Genomic DNA, 26,259 nt, shown 5'->3' with positions numbered 1-26,259 from the left:
TGACGTGCTTGTACTTGTACCCCTTATTTCCTAAAATGGGATTGCTAGCTTTTTTGTCGCGTCTGTGAGCGTTCGTCATTAGTAGTATATTCCTGTACGTTAATTTATCATTCTCGGTGTAAACGAGATCACAATGACAAATCCGCGCACACCATACATGAGTTCGCGCCAAACGTTCCGCCCGGATATAAAGTGTCGGAGATCCCTGCGCGAATCATTTACCTCCCGATCATCGCGCGGATCGTTACCGATATAACCGTGTGCGTCGTCGACCAGGACGGAAAGTCGATCGATTTTCGAGGGGAGGAGATAACGATTTGTCTGCACGTTCGACGAAGAAGATAGAGAGAGACGCGCGATGCTCGTCGTGAACGAGTCGAACGCGAGAAACGTCGTCGCCGTAGCGTCGCCCCTAGACGCAAAGAGAAGCAAGGAGAAGAGAGGCGGAAGATTAACCGTCGCTAACGCAACCTTTCTACGCTCCTTGGGTTTCGTCGTCCCGAGAGCGACTCTGTAGAATCGAAATGAGCGACATCTTGAGCATCGCCGGAGAACCGATCTTCGATGATCGCATCGTCAAGATCGAGACTCACACGTACAATCCTTACGCCAATACCACGTTTGGATATAGCGACGAGATACGAATTCCCATACAACAACAGGATTTGTACACATTACCGTGCGAAAGTTTCCTCTACGTCGAGGGTAGACTCGAGTCGAAGGGATCGTCGGATGCGGAGGGGGAGAGTTCGGCGAGACTAGTGAACAATTGCGTCGCGTTTATGTTCGAGGAGATTTGCTACGATGGAGTGGAGATCGATCGAAACAGAAACGTCGGAATAACGAGCACGATCAAAAATTACGCGTTGCTGACGGTCGAGAAAAGCAGGATATTGCAGAATGCTGGATGGGACTTCGCGGCGAAGAGTCGTTTGGTCGACGATTTTAACTTCTGCGTACCTCTTAGTGTGTTGCTAGGTTTCTGCGAAGATTACAAGCGCGTCGTGATTAACGCGCGACACGAACTCATCTTAATACAAGCGCGCAACGATCACAATTGTCTCGTATCGCTCGAATCGCACAAACCTAAGATTCTTCTACTAAAGATACAATGGCGAATGCCTCATGTAGTGTTAAACGATATTAATAAATTAGCGCTATTGCGTACATTAGATAGCGGAAGATACCTGAGCGTCGCTTTTCGCTCGTGGGATCTCTACGAGTTTCCGCTTTTGCAGAGCACGACCAAACACTCATGGGCGGTCAAAGTGGCGACGCAGCTCGAGAAACCGCGATACGTTATCTTCGCGCTGCAATCCGGAAGAAAGAACGTTCTGCCTCAGGATTCCTCTATATTCGACGATTGCAAACTGACGTCAAACTGTATCTTAATTCGGATTTTTATCCCTACGACGATATGAATCTGAATTTCGAGAAGAGTAAAATCGTCGTGCTATACGACATGTATTCGAAGTTTCAAAAAACGTACTACGGATGCGATAAAGACGAGGCGTTCTTTAATCTAGTCAAATTTAAAACGTTCGGTCCGATAGTAGTCCGATTGTTCTTGGCAGAACAAATCGATCAAGAGCGCCACCGTAGACGTTCGTATAAAGTTCGATTGCAAAGAAAACGTTCCCTCTAATACCACAGCCTACTGTCTTATCATTCACGATCGTGTGGTCGAATATAATCCGCTCACCAACGTCGTGCGCAGAATCGTGTAGAATAATCTAGTTATAGCTATAAATAAAAAATATAGAGGGAGAACGAAACGCTTAAAAAGAGGAAATCTAAAGAAGCGAACATTTTAACCTCGACTCGCGACGACGATGGACTCGCCGATCTTCGCCGACTTTCAAGGTTTTATCGTCGGCGAAAAATTCGTCGCAAAGGAGATAGCCGTGCTAAGAAACGGCACGGAATTAACGCACCACATTTTCCGCGCGCCGATGTCGTGGGACTTGTTAACGAAGGCGGAGAAGACGCGAGCTTGTTGGTTGACTGCCAATCACCATCAACTAAAGTGGAACGACGGACACGTCGATTACGGATCGGCGAGGAGACTCGTTCGAGACGCTATCTGCCGCGAGACTAGTCCCGATTTCGCGACTCGTATATATGTTAAGGGGCACGACAAGAAAAAGTGGCTCGCCGAGATTCTGGGAAACATCGCCGAGGATCGCGACGTCACCGTGGAGACCATCGACGCCGATTACAAGGATATCAGTCGACTGGAAACTCTGGACGTTTCGCGGGCTCTTCGCTGCGGATATCACGCGAAGAATTGCGCGTTGGAGAATGTGTGTAAATTGCGCGATTGGTGGTTGAAGCGACGCGATGATTTGAGCAATGTGTAATATATAATTATTAATATAATCATTTATACAATCATTTGTATTATTAGCCACATTTATATCGTATTATAAATCGCATTATAAATCGTACTATAAACTATATAATATATCGTATTATAAACTACATTTTATATATTGCGTTATATCGTATTATAAATCGTATTATAAACCACATTTTATATATTGCGTTATATCGTATTATAAACCACATTTTATATATTGCGTTACATCGTATTATAAATCGTATTATAAACTACATTTTATATATCGCGTCAAAATGTATTCGTTATATTTAAATATACGTATTAATGACATAATAACGATAATTTCCGTATCTCTTCTCCATTCTCACGTCGCTTCGCTCGAACGACTCGTCGCGAGACGGTTTTCCCGACGAAGAGAAGCGTGTACTTTATATCCTAAATATTTTACATCCTAAATATTTTATATATTAAATATCTTATATTCTTCGCGCATCGCGCGATAAAAATATATTCGTAAGAGGTACGATTTATTCGCGCCGTCGAGCGAACGAAGTCCCCTCGCTCTTATCGTGATCGCAACCTCGCGATAGGAGCGAGGCGCGAGAAAGGGACGGAGCGGATACTTTAAACGTGCCGTGTACTCTAAATACTTTAAACACTTCGCGAACGAATCCTCCTCGTTTATCGCGACCGCGATAACGGCGAGACCGATTAAGGAAGGATAGTCGTGGGAAGAGAAGAGGAGAGAGAATCGACGAGCTTTTAAACAAAGAACGATTTTACTTAACCGCGATAACGGCGAGACCGATTAAGAAAGGATAGCCGTGGGGAAAAAAGAGGAGAGAGAGAATCGACGAGTCTTTAAACAGCGAACGATTTTATTTAAAATATAAGCGTATAAAATATAAGCGTAAAGAATATATAGATGTACAAATTTTAAACAGCGAACGATTTTATTTAACTGCGATAACGGCGAGATCGATTAAGGAAGGATAGCCGTGGGGAAAGAAGAGGACAGAAAATCGACGAGTCTTTAAACAGCGAACGATTTTATTTAAAATATAAGCGTATAGAATATATAGATGTACAAAATATATAGATGCGCAAAATATATAGATGTACAAAATATACGAGCGTACGAATTACACTGCTCTACGCGTTCTCGTCGCCGCTTGACGATCCGGTCCTCTCGTCCCGCGATCGTTTCGACGGAGATCCGGTTCCCTCGTCCCGCGATCGTTTCGGCGCGGGTCCGTCGTCTTCGTGGCCGTGATCGCGGCAATCGTGCAGCGCCGTGCGAACCCTCGTGGCTTGCCCGGTTATCGTTCTCATCTTTTCGACGAGTTCGAAGAGCGCCTCTCGCGCGCTCTTCATACAGTCCTCTATCCTGTTTCTAAAAAATAATTAGAAATAATTAGAAATAAAAGATACGCGTTTTCGCGCGTCGAACACTCACATCGTCCTCGAGATCTCGTCGCTTCACTCTATTCGAAACTCGATCCGAAAGGAGTCGGGACTCTCCTTCAATATACCCTCCGCCTCCTCCTTTAGATCGGTCGCCACATCTTGCAAAACGCACGCCTTAAGAGCTATTAAATCGCCGTTAATCGTGACGTACTCGCACGATTTAATCATACGATTTACGAGATCCATCGTTTCGAGATCGATCATGACGTCGTGAGTATCGCGCTACCTCGCGAATCGAGACGCTTTGACGCTCTCAAAGGCAACCGCGCATCTTATAAGGAACGCGCGGATATCGCGGTACGACTCAAACCGCATCTTCTTTTTCTTATTAAGATAACGACATTAAAAATAAAACAGCGCGAAGATAAAGGGACAAAGAAGACTCGAGGATCCTCTAAAGATCCGTCGAATCGTCGCAGGAGGAAGTTTTAAAAGCGAACGATAAAAAAGATCGCACTCGATATAATTTTCAATTTTATTTATTTCGGATTCGATATACATCTCACTCGCATCGCGAAACGCGCTCGCTCGACGAGCGCGAGGATCCGCCTCTCTGAAAATCGAAAGACGATCGTTATTAGCGAATTAATCTTCGCGCGTATAAAATATAAGCGCGACTCGCGCGATACTCACGACGTCACTCCTCCTCGCCGCTCCTCGGCGATTCGCGGACCACTCCGTTCGCGCGTTCCGCTCGAGTCACCGCGATCCTCGTCTTTCTCATGAAGTCGGAGAACGTCGCCTTCGCGGATCTGAAGGACTCGTCGATCTCGGCGATCTCCCTCACCGCTTCCGCGTCGAGCGGTCCCCTCGCTCGCTTCTCCTCCAGCGAACGATTGTAATCCGACAGCAGTCTCTCGGCGTTATCCACGGCAACGTTCATCTCCACCAGTCTGTTCAACATATTAGCGTCGAACGATTCGTCGTCTCGTTCGCTCCTAAGCGAACGACAGTGCCTCACGAGCGCCTCCCGCGCGGCCTTCATGGACTCCTCGATCCTCCTCATCTGCTCGAGCAGATCCATATCGAGTATCTATTAACCTCGCGCGTGAAAACACTTCTCGACGTTCCTCGAAGCGATCGCGCTTCTTATAAAGATCGATGTCGCGGCCGCATCTTCCTTCCGTGACAATCGCTAACTGCGACCGTTCCTCGTTTAACCCTCAATATCCTCTTTCGCGGATAAAAATAGAAATCGCGAGGACGAAGAGACTCGAGGACGGAGAGACTCGAGGATCCCTCGAAAAAGGCGTATCCCGGATACCCCGACCTTCGCCGCCGTCGGAGGAAACTTCCCCCCCTCGAGCGAATCGTCGACGCATCCGCGTCCGTTCTTCTCTCCTTTCTCGCTCTAATATACCCCTTCCACCTCGTATCAAATTCGACGAGGACAAAGATAGACGTTTCCTCCGAGGCGCGAATCAATCGCGTCCGGTATCTCGCGTCCGGTATCTCGTGTCCGATATCGCGCGTCCGATACCTCGCGTCGATCGTCTCTCGCGCCTCTCTCGATCCGCGCGATGGCCGCGAAAACGGCTCTTCTCGTCCTAACGACGACGCTCGTCGCCGCGACGCCAGTCGACCCGGAGAAGACGGAGGCGCTCCGCTTTCTGCGAGTTTTTCTACGGTTTTCTGAGGGACGACGGGGGATCGCTGTCGTCCGCGAACGCAACGTCTCTGCTTCGCGCACTGTTGCTGTTTCAAGAATATTATCAATTACCTGGTAATGGAGCGTTAAACATCGATACGCTCAATCTCATGCGCAAACCGCGATGCGGTCTAGCGGACATACCCGATCGCGCGTACAGCCCGTTCGCGAGAAAGTGGCCGAAGACGCGCCTAACGTGGAATTTTCAAGTGGCTAGCGAGGAACTCTTACGAACGACTGAAGCGGCGTTCGCGCTATGGGCGACGATTTCATCGTTAAGGTTCGCGCGCGACTACGTCCCGATATATTGATATCGTATCGAACGGGCGCTCACACCTACGCGAATGTCGAAAACGGCGACGTCTGTCCGGCGGTCTTCGAAGGTCCAGGCAGGGCCCTCGCTCACGCGTTCCTCCTCACCGGAGCGACCGATTTCTCCTCGAAGGTGACGAGGAGCCGTGGCACGTGCGCCTGAACAAGAATCCCTCCGACAAGTATCATCTGCTGCTAACGCTAACTCACGAGATCGGCCACGCCTTAGGTCTGCAGCATAGCATGCGCAACGACTCGGTCATGTTTTCGTATATACCCGACAACGAGCTTCAATATCCGGTTAAGTTAAGCGTAGAGGACACCCTCGCTATACAAAATTTGTACGGATCTCACGACGACGGAGATCGCCTCGCGATTCCCGCGACCACCGCGGCGCCCGTCACCACCGTAGCGCCCGCGACGACCGACGTCGCGCCGATCGATCCGTCGCGCGACGATCTCTGCGCCTTGCGGCGCATAGACGCGGCCTTAATAATGAATCGACGTTTGTACATAGCCGATCGACGCAACGTATGGTCGATCGATCAAACCGAGAAACGCTACGGTAGGCCCATGACGATAACGGAATACGCGACGTTTCTCCCGAAAAACTTCACGCGTCTGTTCGCCGCCGTATCGAAGACCCTCGGGCGATCTCGCGCTATTCGCGGGCGATAAGATCTATCTCGCGGAATATCCCAGATTTAGATCAAAACCGGGTTGGCCTAAATCCCTTCACAGTATCGAATTTCCCCGAGACGCTAAGATCAACGCCGCGATAAACACGCACTCGGGACGAATCTACGCTATCTACGACGACGACAGAATAGCGGAGATCGACGAATGCCGCATGAATGGTCGTTAAGCACGTTCCGTTAAAAGACGTATTTCCCGGAATACCATTCGCGATAACGTCGGTCCTTTGATACACCGACGGTAATCTGTACTTCTTCGCTAAACGTCAATTCTACGCGTTCAACGAATTCTCGAACATTGTGACCTCGGCGGGTCTCTTCGACCTTCGCGTTCTCGGCGTCGAATGCCCCACGAACAGGTTACTGCGGCAATTGCGGGATTTTCTCAGCCGCGTCTATCGCCTCAACGTCGCGACCGATAGATCCGACGAGGACGACGATAGTGACTTCCCGCAAACTCTTTAAGAATAGAGTACAAAGGCGCGAAAAAGAAGGGGCGATTTCGACTTGAATATATAAAGGCCGTTCCGCCGTTAAGCGTCTCATTACCAACGACGAAGCTCGCGAACGAAACATTGAACGAAGATGTACGGGACGATGGGACCGCCGCCGCAGCAACACTTCGTCGAGGATCGATCGAGACTCGCCGACAAAACCGCGAGGATAACGCCGGATATTCTAAGAAAGCTCGAACAGATAACGGGTAAGGGTATCGAAAGTAACAACGCTCGAACTAACATCCTTTATCATTCTTATCACTTCCGTCCCTAATTATTCGCGTTTACTTTTTTAGGCTAGATCGCGATCGGTCACCGAAAAACTGCGCGAACGACGCGATCGCGCGATCTCTCAGAATCTTGGAAAGGCGCTACTCATTGACGAAAACAGGATATAAACATCTGGAAATCTGCATTAATGTCAGTCGACCCTCGTTCGTGGAAATCGTTCTCGGAGATAATCACGGCAAGGAGATCTCGCTAACGCCGAACACGTGGAAGGAGCTGCTCGATCTATGATCCACGCTCGCGTCGTACTTTCAATCCGACGAGCGAGACGAGACTCATTCCCCGGCGCCGATATACATCGGTCAATTGACGCTTCGATTCGGCAGATTGAACAATCTCCGAATTCTCCGTCTCGAGACGCCCAAGACTCGACTGGCTATGTCGAGAAACACCGTTCTATACATATTGCACCTAGAACATTGCGTCAACTGCCTCGTTACGTTCTTGAACTGTTTGACCGCCTACATCGACAACAAGCTGGCTCGTTTCCTCGACGTCGCGGCGAGCGTTCGCGACCCCGCGCTCGTTCCCGCGACGATACGCGACAGCGAGAGCTTCGACCGCGACGAACTGATAGACTGCGAGCTACAAGCTCTGTTCTTCGGAGAATCGTGATACGTCTATCCACGCGCTCGCACCTTCGTTACTAAATACGCCTTTATACCATTATTATATCGCAAAAATTTAATACGCCTTTGTACCATTATTATACCGCATAAACCAAACATGCCTCTGTATTGTTAACGCATCGCGAAGAAATAAAGACTCTCTTTACTCGATCTATCGTCTCTCGATCTCTCGATCTCTCTCGCCCTCGTCTACACGTCGTCCCGTTCCTCCGCCCGACCTTCTCTCCGAATCGCGCGCTCTAAGCCGCGCCGATAGCGAAACCGCGAGCTCGTCCTTGACGAGCCGCGTCGCTCACTCTAACCGCGAGCTCGTTCTCCCTCGTCTCCCCCAACTCCCCTGTCAACGCCCCGACGCCTCTCCAACCAACCTCCTCGCGAAACATATTCTCCTCATAACTCCCCAACCGCGACTCAACCGACGCCGCGGCGCCCGCCAACTCATCCCCCGCTCCCCGCTCGCCGAAAAAAAAACATTTCTTCTAATAGATCGCGCGCTCTAAGCCGCGTCGATACCGAAACCGCGACCTCGTCCTCCACGCGCGCGCCCTCTCAGCTCCAATAATACGAGAGTTCTAACCCAGATCCTCCGAGGAGGTGCGGGTCGAGGGGAAGCCGCGCGGCAAACCCACCAGCGCGCTCCACCCCGCGCACTCCCATACCCGTCTCACCCTACCTACTCCCCCTGCTTTCCCCCGTGCCGACGCTTCCCTGCTGAGATATCTTTCTATCTCCCTTTTTTATATGGCTGTCACTCTCACTCTTACTACCGCGTTTAAAACAAACTGAGTTAGAATCGGCCTATCCTATCTACTACTATCTGTATTTATTTTATGATATTATATGTTAATATTATATTTTTATTATATTATATATGGTATATTAGATTTTTTATATTTTGTAGGACATTTTGTAGTACATTTAACATTTAACATAAAATATTATATGTGGGCTAATATTTTCTGTAGAACTTACAGGTATACGTTTTTTTTTTCAAGTCATCATATTTGTACCAATACCTGCGTATGTAACACTTAATAGCGATTACATAAAATATTCTAATTCTTTAAAAGAATCCATCTGATAAGCTTGGCTAACGCAACGGAGATTGAATATTTGCACTAAAATTTTAATAAAATTTAATAAAATTCATTTAATAAAATTTAATGAAAATTTGCATTAAAATAAAATTTTGTCTTTGCCCTTCAAGCATTTCCATTTAGCTACCATATTAATCAGATGACGAATATTCAGTCTAATATGGCAAGTTGGAAGCATGCTGTTATTTCTAAAACTTCAGTATTATAGCATTTCTCTAAATAATCCCGAAGATCGATGCATTTTGTAAAAACGTCCGACACGGCAATCAAAATAGCCCATCCGAAATCGGTTACAACCGTACGTGGAATGGGGACATTTTTGGCTGTAATATTACGTAAAAAAAAAGAGATCATCACGGCTCTATGATCAGCCGAAATCATCTGAAATACCGGGCAGCTATCATCTTTGCTAACAAGTACGCATTGATATAAAAATATTGGAGAATCTTGCGATGATTCACGTTTTATTATGCTACCTGTGGCATCGATAATTAGGAAGGCTTCTGGATCGTTTTTATATCTTGTCATGTACATAAGTTGTTGTTCACGCGTCCAATACATACAATAAAAAGGTAATAACCCAAAAGGTAATAATTAATAACACAATGCTGATAATAGATCCTGCGTATTTGCCATACTTAGCATTATCTAATAAATTTAAAACAGGATTACTAAATATTAAACCATGTTGTTTTAACAATTTTTCCTCTTTCGTCTTGCGCAAAACCGCAGAGGAAGGAAGTATGGGAGGATTTTTGTCTCCGAAATCCTTTAATCGTTTTGCCTCTTCTCGTCGAAAAGTAATAGCGTCTTTACGTTGTTTGATCATAATATCAATTATTATCGCACGTAGATTACCTTTGAGTTGTCTTTTTTTAACATTCGTATGTTTCATATAATTTATATTTTTTGTTGTACATTTAATAATTACATCTGTATCATCGACTGGCATTTTAAACAATATACATTCGATATCTGCAGCACACTCAACGCAATTACTTCGAATATATACGAATATATATATATATATATATATATATATATATATATATATATATATATAATAACGCGCCTCATTACTGAGATGGGCATTGTGTTTTTTAAATCTAAAAACGCAATCAAGTTTTTGTTGTTGCCACAATATCTCGCTATAATGTCTGTCCAACCAGGTTGCATAACCCAATATACGCGGTTATTATATATTTTTTTAATAGGTTTCATCATTTGCCATTTTGCTGCGGCTATAACAATATTAAAATCTTTCTTTTCTAAAATTACAGAAGATGCAGATGTATTCATAACAGTATCATCTGAATAGGAAGTCTTATTGTTATGTCTCGCGGGGAGGCACTGGATTTTTTGGGGATTCACCACCAAAGCTGGGGAGCCGAGGATCGGGTAGGGAACCAGCAATTTGGGGAACAAGATGTTTTCCTTTTGAATAAACAATTTTTATTTCTTTATATAGAGTCGCTTCCTTTTACCTGTCGTTCCCCTTCACAGCTGTGCGTATCACAATATAGGGTTACGTCGGCTCGAGCCTGATATCACAATCGCGATATCATCTGTAGCTTTGCTCGAGTAACAATTCGTGTTAGGTTGATCGTGGTAACTTAATATTACTCGTTAATGATGACTGCCCGAAATGAATTGATAGTTACGACTGCCCGCTGCGTATTCGCGATGGTATCTTTTATTGCCTCCTGTTTGGTTGATTTTTTTGGAGAGGATCCCTTAGCGACATGACCATATATGGTTGTGTCGCTGGTTTTGAATTGTTAGGCCGAAATGCAAGTTAAGATCGTTCGATCGAAATTCCTTGCATTTCCGGTAGTTCTATCCTTTCGCAATCGCTTAGCCTCGGCGCGTGGCTCGCTTCGTCAGCGTTTCATACAGCGCTGGTAATCTTACACGCCTTTCGCAATATCTCGCTACTCGTGTTAAGAAATATCACTTTAAGCTATTTAATATGAATAATAATTTGGTTATAGCTATTTGGGCTATAACATCCGTCCCCCGTTGAAAAAAGAAAAACAGGGGTACAACGTTTTTCTTACAATTAGTTATACCCTTTCTTATTCTAATGATTACAATCATTTTCCGTTTATAATGTTTGATATAATCGTTTCTTATTATCTAAAATCGCGTACTTAGACTACGCTTTAATATCGGTCTTGGAAGTCCATAAGATATATGTGATTCTTCCTCGCATATCCTTACCGATAGTTGCTTTATTTTCTTCTTTTTGTTTTTTATAATTGTGTATGTTACAATTGCTATTATAATTATTGTTGTTAGTCCACTCGTTGCCATTGGGTAGACAAGTTGTTTTTAAGTAAAGAATTTTTGTTCGTTATCTTGTACATTATTGTTTAATTTTTCTAATTCAGCTTTTAATTTTATTAATTCCGCTCGCTGTTCTGTCACGTCTTTTAAAGTATCGTTGTCATGTGTCCTTTTTTCGTCTTGTAAGAGTGTAATATTTTATTTTGGTAAATAGGTTTCTATATTTATTTCGTATACGGTTTTTGTCGATTGAATCGTCATGTCTGGCGTTGTCAATTTACATTTTTCCTCTTAATAAAATTTTTCCTGTATTTTTAATAATTCTTTTGCGTTCGGTTTGCTTATCGCATTGTATATTTATTTGTTGGTCTGCGTTAGTTGCATGTAGCCAAGTATGTGGCTGTTGTAGTCTAGTCCAAATCGCGTTTATTTTTTTTGTTTTGCAATTATGTTGTTGTGACTGTGTGTACAGTTTTATCGCACGGCGCGTTCTGACTCGTGCGATAAATCGGTATCGCATTTTCGCATGTATACTTAGTGTTTAGTTTTATACAATTTTCTAAGTCGTTTTCCGTTACTTTAAAATAGGTTAGTTTTTCCTTATCTACGGCAATTATATTATTATTTATGTGTTACAATGAATGTATTATTATTATGTGTAGATACGGGAAGTGTAATTACTTTTATAATGTCGTAACTTGGTTGTGTAATTAACGGAAATTTTAGTATAGTATAAACATTTCCTTTATCGTAAAACGCGCTTTCATTGTGGTATTATCCTCTATTGCTAACCAATCTTCGGCGTGCATTTTAAAGGGGAAGTACAGTCCCTGTTGCAATTGTTGCGTCGCTTCTTTTAGACTTGTAATAATTGCTTCTATTGGCGTTAATTTCGGGTGCATTGTTCCTTTTCGTGTGTACGTTAGATATTCAATTATATTTTCCGCGTCGCGTGAGTTCTGTGATAATGAGTTCTGTAATAACTGCGGTAATTATTATGAAATGTTCATTTATTTCGGCGCGTTCCGTGTAGACTGTTACCCGTTGTTGCAGAAGTTTTTCGTTCCGATCTATTATATCTTCTGTCTTTTCAATGTGTGCTAAAGTATTATTTAATATTTTTATTTGATTTTTGGCTACGTGTTGTATTATTTGTTGCCTATTTTCTAATAGATCTAATTATTCATTGATACGTTTTTCGTCATTCGCGTCCATCGTTCCGAATAAAGATTCCGCTATCGAGCCTATTCCGTTTATCAGTCCTCTACGTCAGTTAATCGATGGTTTATAGATTGTTTGAATTTGTGTCATATTTATAAGATATCTGGCTTCCCTTTTCGCTATATATATCGAGTGCACTACATGCATCCCGATGGTAGTGATTTTGTAATCTCATGGTGTTGCACATTTTTTCGATTTCTTTTAAATAGTTAGATATTTGTTCATATCTTTTGTTTAATGTGATTAGGTCCAGTTTAATGACTAACTTCCATGTTTCCTTAATAAAATATAGTTCTCCGGTTTTTTCAAGGTATAGGCCCGGATTATCTTGAAATTCTTGGATTTCGCATGATGAATTTATTTCATCGGACTCCGTGAGACCCTTGGATTGTTGGCTATTTCAGCTGACAAGTATCCTGTAATATTATATTTATATATTATATTTCGCTACGGTGTGTCGCATTGTTATCGGTTAATTGCGCTTCTCCGGGATGGATTTCGTGTGCGCATTCCGACGGGTCGTCGCGTTTACGCTCAGTCTTCTCGTAGCGTTGGCTTCCTTAAGACGAGTTTGATTATTCAAATTAGAATCATGGTTTTTTTGTGTGTTCGTTGTTCGGAAGTTTTGGATAGCGCTGATTTGGTTATGTGTCGGGCTTGCGGGAGCGACCTTCTGGGTGGCCCATCGCTTTTGCTCGATTCGTTCGAGCTGGCCTGTGCGACCGTGTACCGGAGTGCGGAGCTTTACTCGCTTCGCATTTCCGTAGATTGCGTGACGGGTGCGCGTGAAGTTAGGGAGGTGATGCCACATCCACGGGGTGAATTGCCGCGTGTGCGCGTCTTGTTGCGGGCACAGAATATGTGTGATGCCCGGCAATTTATAGTGATGTTCAACGCGTGTGTGTCATCATCCTTCTGCTCCCTATCTTCTGATAGCCTTCGTTTTCGAGAGCACTAGGCCCTGTCCCGAAGAGATGTGCCCGTCAGTTTCCGGGGGCGTCGACGCCCGGTGAGGACTTGCGGCATCCCGCTCCAAGCGCCTGGCCGTTTCCGTTAATATTTAAGGTAAGTGTTTTAATTTTCAATGAATTATTTAAGTCTGTTCGTATGCATGCGCATGATTTTTCTCCCCTTTTTTATTGTATAATTTATATCTGAATTTTTCTCGATTATCGTGTATGGTCCGATCCATAGGGATTCGAGTTTCTTAGATCGTACGCGTCGGAGTGTTTCGTCGTGCTTTAATACGCCTTGTCGCCTACTTTAAATTTTATTTCTCTAGTATTTTTATCATACTGTTTTTTGGCTTTTATTTTTTCTTCTTTTATACATTCTTTTGCGAACTGATTCGTGGCTCGCAGCCTTTCTTTTAGTTCTTGCGCGTAATCATCGTAATTATATGTCAATTTCGACGGTCTCGTTAGTGACGTAGGTAACTCCGCTTGATGTCCGTAAACTAGTTCGAAGGGTATGTATTCCGTGGCTGTATGTGGCGTTGTATTGTATGTGAACATCGCGAATGGTATCCATTCGTCCCAGTCTGTCTGGTCTTCGTTTATATAATGTCGCAAATATTCGGCTAATGTTTCGATGCGATCTTTCGCGCTATTACTTTCCGGATGATAGGCGGTTGTTTTATTTATTTTTAATAATTTGCACGTATTTTTAAATATTTCGCTTAAAAAGTTTGTGCCTTGGTCAGTTAGGATTTTTTCCGGAATCCCGTGTTCTAATTCAATTTTTGTAATGAATTCTTTACTAACTGTGTTCGCTTCTTGATTATGGATCGGTATTGCTTTACTAAATTTTGTTAAATTATCTTGGAAGGTTAGTAAATATTTATTTCCATTTGTTTTGACGGTTAACGGTCCTACAATATCTAGGGCGCATTTTTCGAACGGTTTAGTAGGAGTATCTGTAATTATTAACGGTACTTTATTTTTTCGCGATAATTTGTTTTTTTGGCAATATTCTCATTTGGCTATGTATTTTTCAACATCCTTCGTTAATCCTGGCCAATTATGAATTAAGTGAATTCTTCGTATCGTTCGCTCGACTCCTTGATGTCCTCCTGTGGGTGTATCATGATATTTGTATATCTGTTTCTTTTCTTCCTTCGTATATGTTTTTTCTTCGTCGGAGTGTGTCTCTTCTTCTATCGCGAGGATTTCTCGCTCTTCCTCCTTTACCTTGTTCGTATCTCTCATTACGTTGTGGCTCAGTGCAACGGCGCTAGCATTCGCTTGCCTTGTGTATGATTTCATAATCATATTCTTCTAATTTAAATCTCCAGCGGATTAATCTTGATCCGGGATCATTGACATTAAAAAGCCATATTAATGGTTTATGATCGGTTACGATTTTAAATTTTGTGCCGTATACGTATGGCCTAAAATGTTTTACGGCCCATACGATTGCTAGCAATTCTTTCTCTGTCGTATTATAGCTTTGCTCCGCGCGAGATAGTACTCTGCTTGCGTAAGCAATCGACCGGTTATCGCCCACCTTTCCTTGTGACAACACTGCTCCGATTGCATAGTCGGATGCATCAGTGGTCACTATAAATTCTTGATTAAAATCTGGAAATCTTAGCACTGGCGCCGTCATTAGTTTTTCTTTTAGTATTTCAAAGGCGTTTTGTTGCTCCGTTATCCATTCAAATTTTTCGGTTTTCTTCGTTAGTTTTGTCAACGGTTTTGCTATTTTAGAAAAGTCTTCAATAAATTTTCTATAATATCCGGCTAAGCCTAAGAAAGATTGTACGTCTTTTACTTTTTTGGGCGTTGGAAATTCTTTTATCGCCGTTAGCTTGACGGGTCCGGAGATATTCCGTTCTCCGAAATAATATGACCTAAATAAATTACTTCTTTGGGCAAAAATTCGCATTTATCCGGTTGTAATTTCAAATTATTCTCTCGGAGTCTCTGCAATACTTCCTTGAGTCGCTTGTTGTGGTCCTCTAGGCTTGATCCGTAAATCACGATGTCGTCTAAATAAACCAGGCATTTAAGTCCTTGCATTCCTATTAGCACTGAATTCATCAGACGTTGGAATGTTGCTGTCGCATTTTTTAGTCCAAATGGCATTCTATTAAATTCATAATGTCCTTAGGGTGTTGAAAATGCAGTTTTATTTTTATCTTTTTCGGTCATCGGTATCTGGTGATAACCTGATGCCAAATATAGAGTAGTAAAATATTTAGCGTTTCCTAATTGGTTCAATATATCCGTAATGTTGGGCAGTGGAAATGAATCGCCTATTGTCAGGTCGTTCATCTTCCGGAAGTCTATTACTACTCGGAGCTTAGATTTTCTCGACGCATCTGCCTTTTTCGATACCACTAATAATGGTGCATTCCATTGGCTTGTGCTGGTCCGTATAATTTGATCCTTTAATATTTGTTGCACTTGTTTGTTTACTTCCGTCTTGTGCTTCTCCGGGAGGCGATACGGTCTCACGTTCACCGGCGAGGAATCGGCGCGCGTGTTTATCTAGTGTTCGACCGTCGCGGTGCAGATCAGTGGTTCTCCGTCCACATGAAATGTATCACAAAAATCTTCGCATATCCGTAAGAGTACCTGTTTTTCTTCGATATTTAGATGCTGGGTGCGCAACAATTGTCAGATATGTGCGCTTCGCGAGGTTTTAGGTTTTGAATTATTTTTCGTGTGTATCGTATACATTTCAGACGTCATGTCGCTCTCTATTTCTTCGAGTGCGATAAGTGGCGTTTGCATCTTGACTTCTCTGTCTGTGGTATTAATGACGCTAACGGGGCACGTGTAGTCCGCGGCGTTTACTATACAGTTCCCGATATATACTCCGGGTGCCTTTTCTTCTGCGCGAACGATTCTTATTCGGTTCTGATCCGTTTTCGCCTTTATTATCGTTTCATTGCGCGGCTTTAAAATTATTTTGTTAAATGGATGGAAATTTAGCAGGGCGATTCCTATTTTTAATTGATTGTATTTATAGACACAGGTTACGGAATGTTGACGAAGGAAATCGACTCCTAAAATTCCTTCATATTCGGTTGGAATATCATCTTTTACCACGTAAAATGCATGTTTTACTTTTTGATTATTTATTTTAATTGTTCCGTACATCTTTCCGATGGTGTACATTTTGTGTCCGGTTACTCCGGTGAGCGCAATTTTTTCCTCTTGAATGAGCTTTAATTTTATTAATGATATAGTAGAACCTGAATCATATAACATTTGTATTTTCTCATTTTTTATTTGTCGCATGGGAATGATTACTAAAAATAATTCGTTTTTTGCTCGATTACGCGGTGCTTCTTTTATGTGTGTAACCCGATATTCTGCTGCGGATCGCGTTTTCTTCTTAGAGTTATCCTTTTCTTCTCCGCTGCTGCTACCGTCGGATTTTGAATTTTGTTTAAATTGACGCGATAGTCTTTTTGACTATTTTGGGAATTTTTTCGTTTGATTTTTTATTATTTTCCTTTGATTTATCCGCGTGTGTTCTCGGTCGTCCGTTTAAGCTCCAACATTCTTCACGATTGTACCCGGATTTTTTGCAGTATTTACAATATTTATTTATTGTGTTTATTCGTGGGGATCTCTCCGGTTTTGGGAGCGCGTATCGGCTTCGACAGTCGCGTCCGTAATGGCCGTTTTTTCCTCATTTAAAGCATTGCGGGGCCGAACTTCAATTTTGTCGCGAATTAGTTGATTCGAATTTATTCTTATTATACAAGTAATTGGATTTTGTCGGTCCAAGTAATTTTTCTTCGGCGCTCGCACCCGTTATCGCCTCTTGGAGCGTCGTATATCTTTGGGCGCGTACGAGCACCTTGAGTTCGTCGCGAAGTCCGATTTGAAAATTTATTAATGCTTGTTTCTTAATTGTTTCGTGAATCGTGCGCTTTGAGTGTGTGAGGTGTTCTTCCCCTTCGATCATAGACTCGTATAATTTCATTACTAGTAGATCAACTCGTTGTCCAAAGGCTTGCGCGGTTTCATTTAATTTTTGCTTTAATGAATTAAATTCGATTTGTGGTACTTTGTTTAGTCTGGTAACAAGTCTCGAGTTGATGCTTTAATTCTTCGTACGTTTGTATATTTCGCGTCTCGAAATCCTGCATGGCTTTTCCTTTTAGTTTGATATGTAAAATTGCTCGCATTAACGATTCTTCGTCTGCGGGATTTATGTTTCGGACGGCGTACGTGCAGGCGTTCAAAAATTCTTGTAGTTTATGTCGCGACGTTCCGTCAAATTCGGGGATCATCGTCCTTGCTTCTTTTAGCGGTACGTAATGTGGTGCGATGCTTCTTCTGTTTCGAATGTCGCGATTAGTCCGTCCATATGTTTCATCAAACGCGTCGTTATCTCATTCTCTATCGCGATAATCTTGGCGGGGCATTTCTCTCGATGTGTTTTCCATCGGTCATTCGCTGGTTTAGAGAGTTCATTTTTGCGCGTAGGTCGTTTAGAACATCAAGTAAATGCGCGTATTCTATTCTTTCTTCGCGGTTTATGGGCGGGGTATTATCCGCCTCCGCTAAAGTTTGGCCCATCTGTCGGATGGATCGACGCATATTTTCGATTTCGACATCTACTGCGCCTTGCGGTACGTTCGCGGGAGTGTGATCTTGCGGGAATCGTGCTTCGGCCATATTAATTGCCTGAGCACTACAAATTTCTTCCGGATCAAATTGATCGCTTTCGTATGAGGTTAACGAAAATTCACGTCGTAAGGATACTCTACTCGGAGTCCTGCTAGGGTACGGTCTCGTGCGTCTAGTCTCGCGTTGAGTGTTGTCAGTGAGGTCAGTCGTGTTATTCGGGAATAGGCTTTTGTCGAAACTATTAAACGGAAATTCGCTTTTGGTGACGACGTTTTCCGGTAGTTCGGATTCGCTTTTGCTCGAGTATTGTGTTTCTAAATTTCTTCGCGCGCTATCTAAATTGTCTCGCGGCGATAAACATAAACTATTGTTCGTTGTACCGGTTTGCTAAGTAACCACGATCAGTTCGCAATTGGTCGTTTTAGTACGTTAGAGCCTTCCGACATTCACACAATTTTTCGGACTTACAGTAATAAGATGGCTCGCATGGTCGCTCGCAGGTACTGCTATCCTTCGCTCGGCGGCTGGCAAGACTGACGGCTTGGGGCTCGTTGTGCGGGAACGATGCGTTGTTTGTTGGGGTGTCGTGGATCTGCGCTGGTCCTTGGACGCTGGAGATCCTATTCGGGTTTCAGCTGCTTGGTTCTCATTTGACAGCTTATCGTCTGTCTATGTTGCATCTATTTTATGGTTTATTGACGTGCCTGTTTTAACCCTTTTGCTTTGGATTTTTTCAGGTCTTTCTCGACTGCTCTCGACGATCCTGTGGTGATCCCATCACTACCATCAAATGTTGTGCCTCGCGGGGAGGCACTGGATTTTTTGGGGATTCATCACCAAAGCTGGGGAGCCGAGAACCGGGTAGGGAGCCGGCAATTTGGGGAACAAGATGTTTTCCTTTTGTTTGAATAAACAATTTTTATTTCTTTATATAGAGTCGCTTCCTTTTGCCTGTCGTTCCCCTTCACAGCTGTGCGTATCACAATATAAGGTTATATCGGCTCGAGCCTGATATCACGGTTACGGTCGCAATATCAGCTGTAGCTTTGCTCGAGTAACAATTCGTGTTAGGTTGATCGCGGTAACTGCTTAATATTACTCGTTAATAATGACTGCTCGAAATGAATTGATAGTTACGACTGCCCGCCGCGTATTCGCGGTGGTATCTTTTATTGCCTCCTGTTTGGTTGATTTTTTGGAGGGGATCCCTTAGCGACATGACCATATATGGTTGTGTCGCTGGTTTTGAATTGTTAGGCCGAAATGCAAGTTAAGATCGTTCGATCGAAATTCCTTGCATTTCCGGTAGTTCTATCCTTTCGCAATCGCTTAGCCTCGGTGCGTGACTCGCTTCGTCAGCGTTTCATACAGCGCTGATAACCTTACACGCCTTTCGCAATATCTCGCTACTCGTGTTAAGAAATATCTCTTTAAGCTATTTAATATTAATAATAATTCGGTTATAGCTATTTGGGCTATAACATTATTGACTTCATTTATATCCATATCATGTGATGTGATGCCAAAATGATACTATAATTTATCTTTATAACCGTTGCGATTTTCGCGTACGATTACATATATATATGTTTTGGAGTGATATTGAAACCACGCAAAGAGTGTAAACAAGCGCAGAGGGTGGATATGGCTTGCCATCATCGTTAAGAGTACGACATTTATCTTGTAAGATTTCTAAAAGAATGGATTTGTCGTACATAATGTTTATAAGTGGTATCAAATACGCCGATATATGTTGCAGAACATTGCGAGAAAACTTGTTTTCGATGCTAACCAATATAGAATAGCCGAAATAAGTGTATGTCTCGGTGCTCTAAGCGCTGTGCTTATATAGTGTCTTATCGCCCCCACTATGCACCTCCACCTCTTAGCGGTTGAGCCGCCGCGCCGAGTGCCGCGGTCGAGCGAAAATTTATCTGAGAAAGGCGCGTTTGCAAATAAAATTGATATCTCGGATATGTCAATGAAAAACGATGACTCAGAAAATGTTTTAGTAAATGTTTCACATGTTGATACAGATTCTATTAAAGAAAGCTTGAATGAATCCAATGATAATCATATTTGGAATATTTGCGAAAATTGGCGCGGTTTAATAGGTTCAAGTAACATCATAAATGAACCCTCTCAAGAAGTTTCTAAACCTAAAAGTCGAACCAATCCATCATATCTCGATAAATGTCCAGAATAGGATTATTTAAAAAATATCAAATCACTTAATTTACCCTTGATTGTTAATGGTAGCAAGTGCAAGCCAATAAAACAAGGAAAATTGGTAATGACCGTACAGGAAACATGTGCTTTTGACTCACTTTTACAGCTTGTCATAAGTGGAATTGCTACGCATGAAATGTATCGAAATGAAATAGAGTCATCTTCTGATTGTATTTTCTAATTGGCTAAAGATATTTTAGAAAATGGAAAAATAATTTTGATACATTACAATAAACGAGTTTCTATTTTGCAAGACATACCTCTTTTTAGTGATGCCATTACCACCTACACATGTAATATTAAGCGCTTAAATGCCAACTGTAATGTTGCTCAATTAACGGAATACATCTTCAAAAATGAGCCTAGTTGCGTATTTAATAAATCTTGTTTGTGTGAACCTTTATATTCGCGTCAAACTATAACTTTCAATATAAATGTCGATATAATTTTGCAAGAAGGTTTGCAACACATACAACGTGCTATTGATGATGTGAAAAAAGTACGATCAAAATATCGTACATGTGGTGCAGACTATCAAGTTTCATATGGAAAACATGTTATTTTCAATTCTTCCATTCTCACCGATTATAGGTACGTTACACGATGCTTAGATGTTAAGCACGATCTAAATTCTATAACTAAAATTATTACATTTGTAACGATGCATTCCCCATCGTTCCCGACACGTCGCCCGTCGGAAGTCTGCCGCCCGGCGAACACCAGCCGGGCAAGGGCAGAGGCGCTTAGCGCCCTATTTTTAAAGCTAGTGTTTATGACAAACACTATTTTTCATAAAAAACCGAGCGCCGAACGGCACCGAACGTTTCCGGAGAATGCCGAACGCCGAACGCTCAACGCCGGAGCGATGACAACGCCGATGGAGGAAATACCGAAGGTCGGCGAGGACCGATTTACCAGCGCTAGCACCACGCCTGAACCTCCAGAAGGGAGCCCTTCCAAAGCGCTCAACCAGATTAGAAAATGGGGATGCCATTTTGATGGCAAGGACCCCCCTTGGCTTTCCTCGAACGGTTAGAGGAGTTAAGTACGTCATATGAGATAGAGGAAAGATACTTACTGTTAGGGCTACCCGAGCTTCTAAAAGGGGACGCCCTGCTATGGTATCCGAATAGCCCGGGTGATTGGACCACCTGGGCATAGTTTTGCCGGGATTTCAGAACGCATTATTTGCCACGCGGCTATCAGCTACGAATGCGGCAGGAGATCCATGGCCGCCGCCAGAAACCCGGAGAAACTTTCGATAAGTACGCGACGTCCGTGCTCACGATGATGCGACGCGCTGGGGGATACACTACCCAAGAGAAAGTAGACCAATTATATATCAACGCGTACTCGGAGATCCAGCTACATGTCCGTTACGAGGACGTCGTGAGCGTAAGCGATCTTTGCAGTCGTGCCGCTGTTTTTGAAGACATAGATCAAAAACGGGACCGTGGCCATCGGTCAACCGACACGATGACTTTGGCAGCCGCCACCTACGACCGCGCCACCTGTTGCTGGCGCTGCAAACAACGCGGACACACGCGCCTCGAGTGTAAACGACCCGCCAGGAAATTCTGCTCTCGCTGTGGGAAAGACGGAGTGTTGACCCGAGACTGCCACCCACAGTCGGGAAACGGCGAACGGGTCGGAAACGAGCCGGCCACCGATCGACCCGTCGCTTCGAGTTAATCTACACTCCCCGGCCACACGTGCAGATACACGCCTTGGAGCGGGCCCTCTGGGCTTTGCTTGATTCGGGATCCGAAGTGTCCTTCGTTAGCACTAACACAGCTGAGCTGGTTAGGAGAGCGGGCCAATCGCCCCAACCAACCGATGGACACATTCGCCTAGCCAACGGCATCCGAATATCGGTCACCGAGGAATTGGAGTTACCGTTTACCATTGAGGGGCGAACCGTGAAACACACTTTCCAGGTCCTGCCAGACCTCGGTAGCCCGGTTTTTATCGGCACCGATTTGTGGGCCGAATTACAGATCACGATGCCACCGCTACCCCGTGCCGCCGTATCTGGTAAACAGAACCAAACGGCCACCATAGAGTGCGAGATATCACAGGGAATTAATCCCCGATCGCCGGAAGACCAAAGTCTCCGGAAATTTTTGCGCCACGAACTGCAAAAGTTTGATGCGGTGCGCGGGCCGACCAATCGGATTACGCACCAGATCCGATTGAAACCGGGGAGCCCTATTAAGAAGAGGTATCGGCCGCGGAATCCCGCCATGCAGGCAGTGATCAACGCCGAGGTGGACCGTATGCTCGAAGCCGGAGTAATCGAGCCGTCCGCAAGTGCGTGGAGCTCCCCAGTGGTGTTAGTGAAAAAGAAAGACGGCACCTACCGGTTCTGCATAAATTACCGAAAGCTGAACCAGGCCCAGAGAAGGACACATATCCTCTGACCGCACATAATCGCCACCCTCGATAAACTGCGAGGAGCCCGGTACTTGTCTACATTGGATCTGAAGGAAGGTTACTGGCAAATACCACTTGACCCGGGGAGCCGCCCTGCCACTGCCTTCACCATACCGGGCAGGGGACTCTTACAATTTTGAGCCATGCCGTTCGGGCTCCATTCCGCTCCAGCCACTTTTTAGCGGCTACTAGATAGTATACTGGGGCCAGAATTAGAACCCCATGTATTGGTATACCTGGACGACATTAGCGTCAGCCGGACGTTCGAAGATCATCTCGCACACTTAAGAGAAGTGTTCCGCCGCTTACGAGGGGCCCGACTTCGCCTAAATACCCAGAAGTGCCACTTTTGCCAAGACCAGTTAAAATACCTCGGGCATATCGTGGACCGTGAGGGCATTCGGACCGATCCAGATAAGGTCAGCGCCGTCACTAGTTGGCCTGCGCCCACGAATGTTCGACAAATACGCCAGTTTGTGGGCATGGCTTCATGGTATGGACGTTTTGTACCAGATTTCTCGGCAGTTGCTGCCCCGTTAACGCGCTTGACCCGAAAGGGCGCCCGGTTCACTTGGTCGACGGAAGAGGAAAGATCGTTCCAACGGCTAAAGGAGGCGCTAACAACTGCGCCCATACTGGCCTGCCCCGATTTCAATAAGCCGTTCGTTCTGCAGACCGACGCCAGCTCGTACGGGTTGGGTGCCGTCCTTACTCAGGAATTCCCGGAGGGAGAGCGCGTGATTGCGTATGCCAGTCGGACGTTGAATAATGCGGAGCGGAATTACAGCGCCACAGAACTGGAATGCCTCGCCGTAGTCTGGGGAATCAGGCGGATGAGAGACTACCTTGAGGGCTATAAATTCACGGTCGTTACGGATCACCAATCTCTCCGATGGCTGCAGCAAATCGAGAATCCCACCGGCCGCCTTGGGCGGTGATTGTTTGAGCTTCAACAGTTCGACTTTGACGTACGGTATCGGAGGAGAGCTCTAAATAAGGTGGCGGATGCTCTATCCCGACAACCAGAGATCTGTGCCATCCGGGGAGGGAAAGAGTGCGCGTGGTACAATCGAGTCCGCCGAGCTTTGAAGGTTCGACCTACCGATTTCCCGGACTACCGGATGCAGGAAGGAAAGCTGTTCCGTCATGTCCTGCACAGTCTGGACTTTCAGGATCCCAGCCGAAAACCAGTGGAAGATTTGTGCCCCCACCCCGCAACGACTCGATATACTTCGTCGGTTACACGATGACCCAACGGCTGGGCATCTAGGCGTCGCGAAGATGATTGCTCGCGTAGCTCGCGTTTATTATTGGCCGGGGATGTTCAGGGATGTCGCTCGGTATGTCCGCGCTTGCGAAAATTGCTTAGCGCATAAGGCCTCCCAACAGCACCCTGCTGGTAGACTCCGCGCGACACACGTCTCGGCCCCGTGGCAACAGGTTGCGATCGATTTGGTCGGGCCACTGCCGCGTTCGACACAGGGAAACGCATGGCTCCTGACCATGCAGGACCGCTTCTCCAAGTGGGTGGAGATGGCCCCGTTGAGGCGCGCCACCGCCGTGGGTGTGACCCGCGAATTCACAAGACGCGTCATATACCGATACGGGTGTCCCGACCTCGTAATTTCCGACAACGGGACTCAGCTTACGTTGCATCAAATCGAAAACGCTTTCCGGTCGTTCGGGATCAAGCACCAAACCTCTCCAGCCTACACCCCCCAGTGTAATCCCGTCGAGCGTGCTAACCGAACGTTGAAAACAATGATCTCCCAGTAGGGAAGAAACACCGCCGGTGGGATGAGTATATTCCTCAACTCCAGTTCGCGTATAACACCACTACGACTTACGCAGACGCAATTGGCGTCCCAGGATAGGCGACCGCGTGTGGAAACGGGATCATCTGCTTTCTAACAAAGCCCAAGGCTTCAATGGCAAACTCGCGCCCAAGTACATCGGGCCTATGACCGTGAGACGCATTATCTCACCGGTCATAATAGACCTAAAAGACGAACGAGGCCGATGGCATCGACAGGTGCATGTACAGGACGTGAAGCCGGGACCGCAAATCGCCGACGACCCACCGAAAGAAGATGAAGGTGACTGACGATCGAGCTGGAAACTTCATCCAGCCTCACCCTTTTCTCTCTAAGAACGCCTGAGGAACGGCGAAGATCTCGAAAGACGTGTACGGGAGATTGCCCTCTGGGCTTTGACCCCGAGCAACGGCCGCAGGACCATACCGGTCAAAGAACGCCGCAACGTCCGCGGGCGTATTGCAGCAGGCTTCCGATCACCGAAGCCACCCGACACTCCACGGGAACATACCGGTCCTGGGATTGTTATGGCAGACGTATGAACGCGTCTGCAGGCACGGGGGATTCCCAAAGATTTCTTCCCGGGCCCCCCACCACGCAAGAACCACAGTATAAAGGGCCGGGTGGCCCGCCCGCTGGCCGATTATTGCGAAATGACCACCCCACGGGAAGCAATTTGCGAGCTCTTCGGGTCGGACTTATCCGACCTCGAGGAAGAAGGCCAGTCGAGAAGGATACGAGCGCAGCCACCACGCGTAGGGACCACCGTCCAGAGATCGGACCGGGAACAGTGTCGCAGGAGGGCAGTCATGCTGGAAACACCGCCGCCACCACCCCGGCGAAGTCGAGGGCCCCCGGGGACGCAGGCTCGCCGATGATCAGCTTCGGTAACCTCGACCATACTGCGAGGCACCGATCCTCGCCCGAGGCCGCTGCCATCCCGGCAAGATCGAGAGCCGCCAGGGCGCCCGTGACCATCTCCGGCGACTCCCACCGCCTCCTTTGACGGCGACCCGCACCAAGGCCAGTCGAGACCGGAACCAACGGCCGCGGCAGCATCACGAGGCGACATGGGGCCTGCCCTCCGTCCGCGTCACCCTGCCTAGCGGAGAAGTGGTCGAGGTACCGCACTTTGCCGCGCACATCTCGCGGCATTATAGAGTACCCTCCGGTAGATGGCTCGTCCGGTTCGATCACCAGGGGTGACCGCGCTCTAGCCGGCAGCTACCGGCACGAAATCCCCCGTGAAAGGAGAGGGTGATGTAACGACCTGTGTCGTTACTAAGAGCCTCGCGGACCGTCAACCCGTCCGCAGAAGAGGCCGGCGCTTAGCGCCCCACAAAACTTCACATAGCCGCGCCGTTGCGAAGCAGCGAGCCCATCGTATGAGCCGCCGCTGGGCGATGCGATCCCCCACTAGGGCGGCGCGAGTCTAAGTAAGGGAAGCCGGGTATATAAACCAGCTCGACACGGCTCTCGGCACTATTCCCTGGTCCCGATCCTCGGGACACTCGAAGCCTCAGAGCGCTCTCTGAGTTTCCAGTTGACCGATCCTTTTTCCGTTCCTTTAACCTGGTCTAGGAGACGAGTGCTCTCGTCTCCGGCCGAGTGCTCTCGGCGTCCAGTCTTGTCGGTGCGAGGGAGTGCTCTCCCTCACACCAACCACCTCCGGCCCGGAGGACGAGTGCTCTCGTACCCTGAAGAGTGCTTC

General features: G+C 45.8%; 1 protein-coding gene across 1 annotated transcript; it reads left to right on the top strand.

Moving 5' to 3' along the window:
* The first annotated feature begins 5,566 nt into the window (after positions 1–5,566).
* Positions 5,567–6,446, top strand: LOC126852936 (stromelysin-2-like). Its single transcript, XM_050598234.1, has 2 exons — positions 5,567–5,736; positions 5,840–6,446. Exons 1-2 carry the CDS (start codon positions 5,567–5,569, stop codon positions 6,444–6,446), a joined length of 777 nt encoding a protein of 258 aa, XP_050454191.1.
* The last annotated feature ends 19,813 nt before the right edge of the window (positions 6,447–26,259 follow it).

The sequence above is a fragment of the Cataglyphis hispanica genome, chromosome 11, assembly GCF_021464435.1.
Source record: "Cataglyphis hispanica isolate Lineage 1 chromosome 11, ULB_Chis1_1.0, whole genome shotgun sequence".
Classification (NCBI taxonomy): domain Eukaryota; kingdom Metazoa; phylum Arthropoda; class Insecta; order Hymenoptera; family Formicidae; genus Cataglyphis; species Cataglyphis hispanica.
The sequence above is the reverse complement of the archived record's forward strand: the minus strand, read 5'-3'. Positions and strand labels throughout refer to the sequence as shown.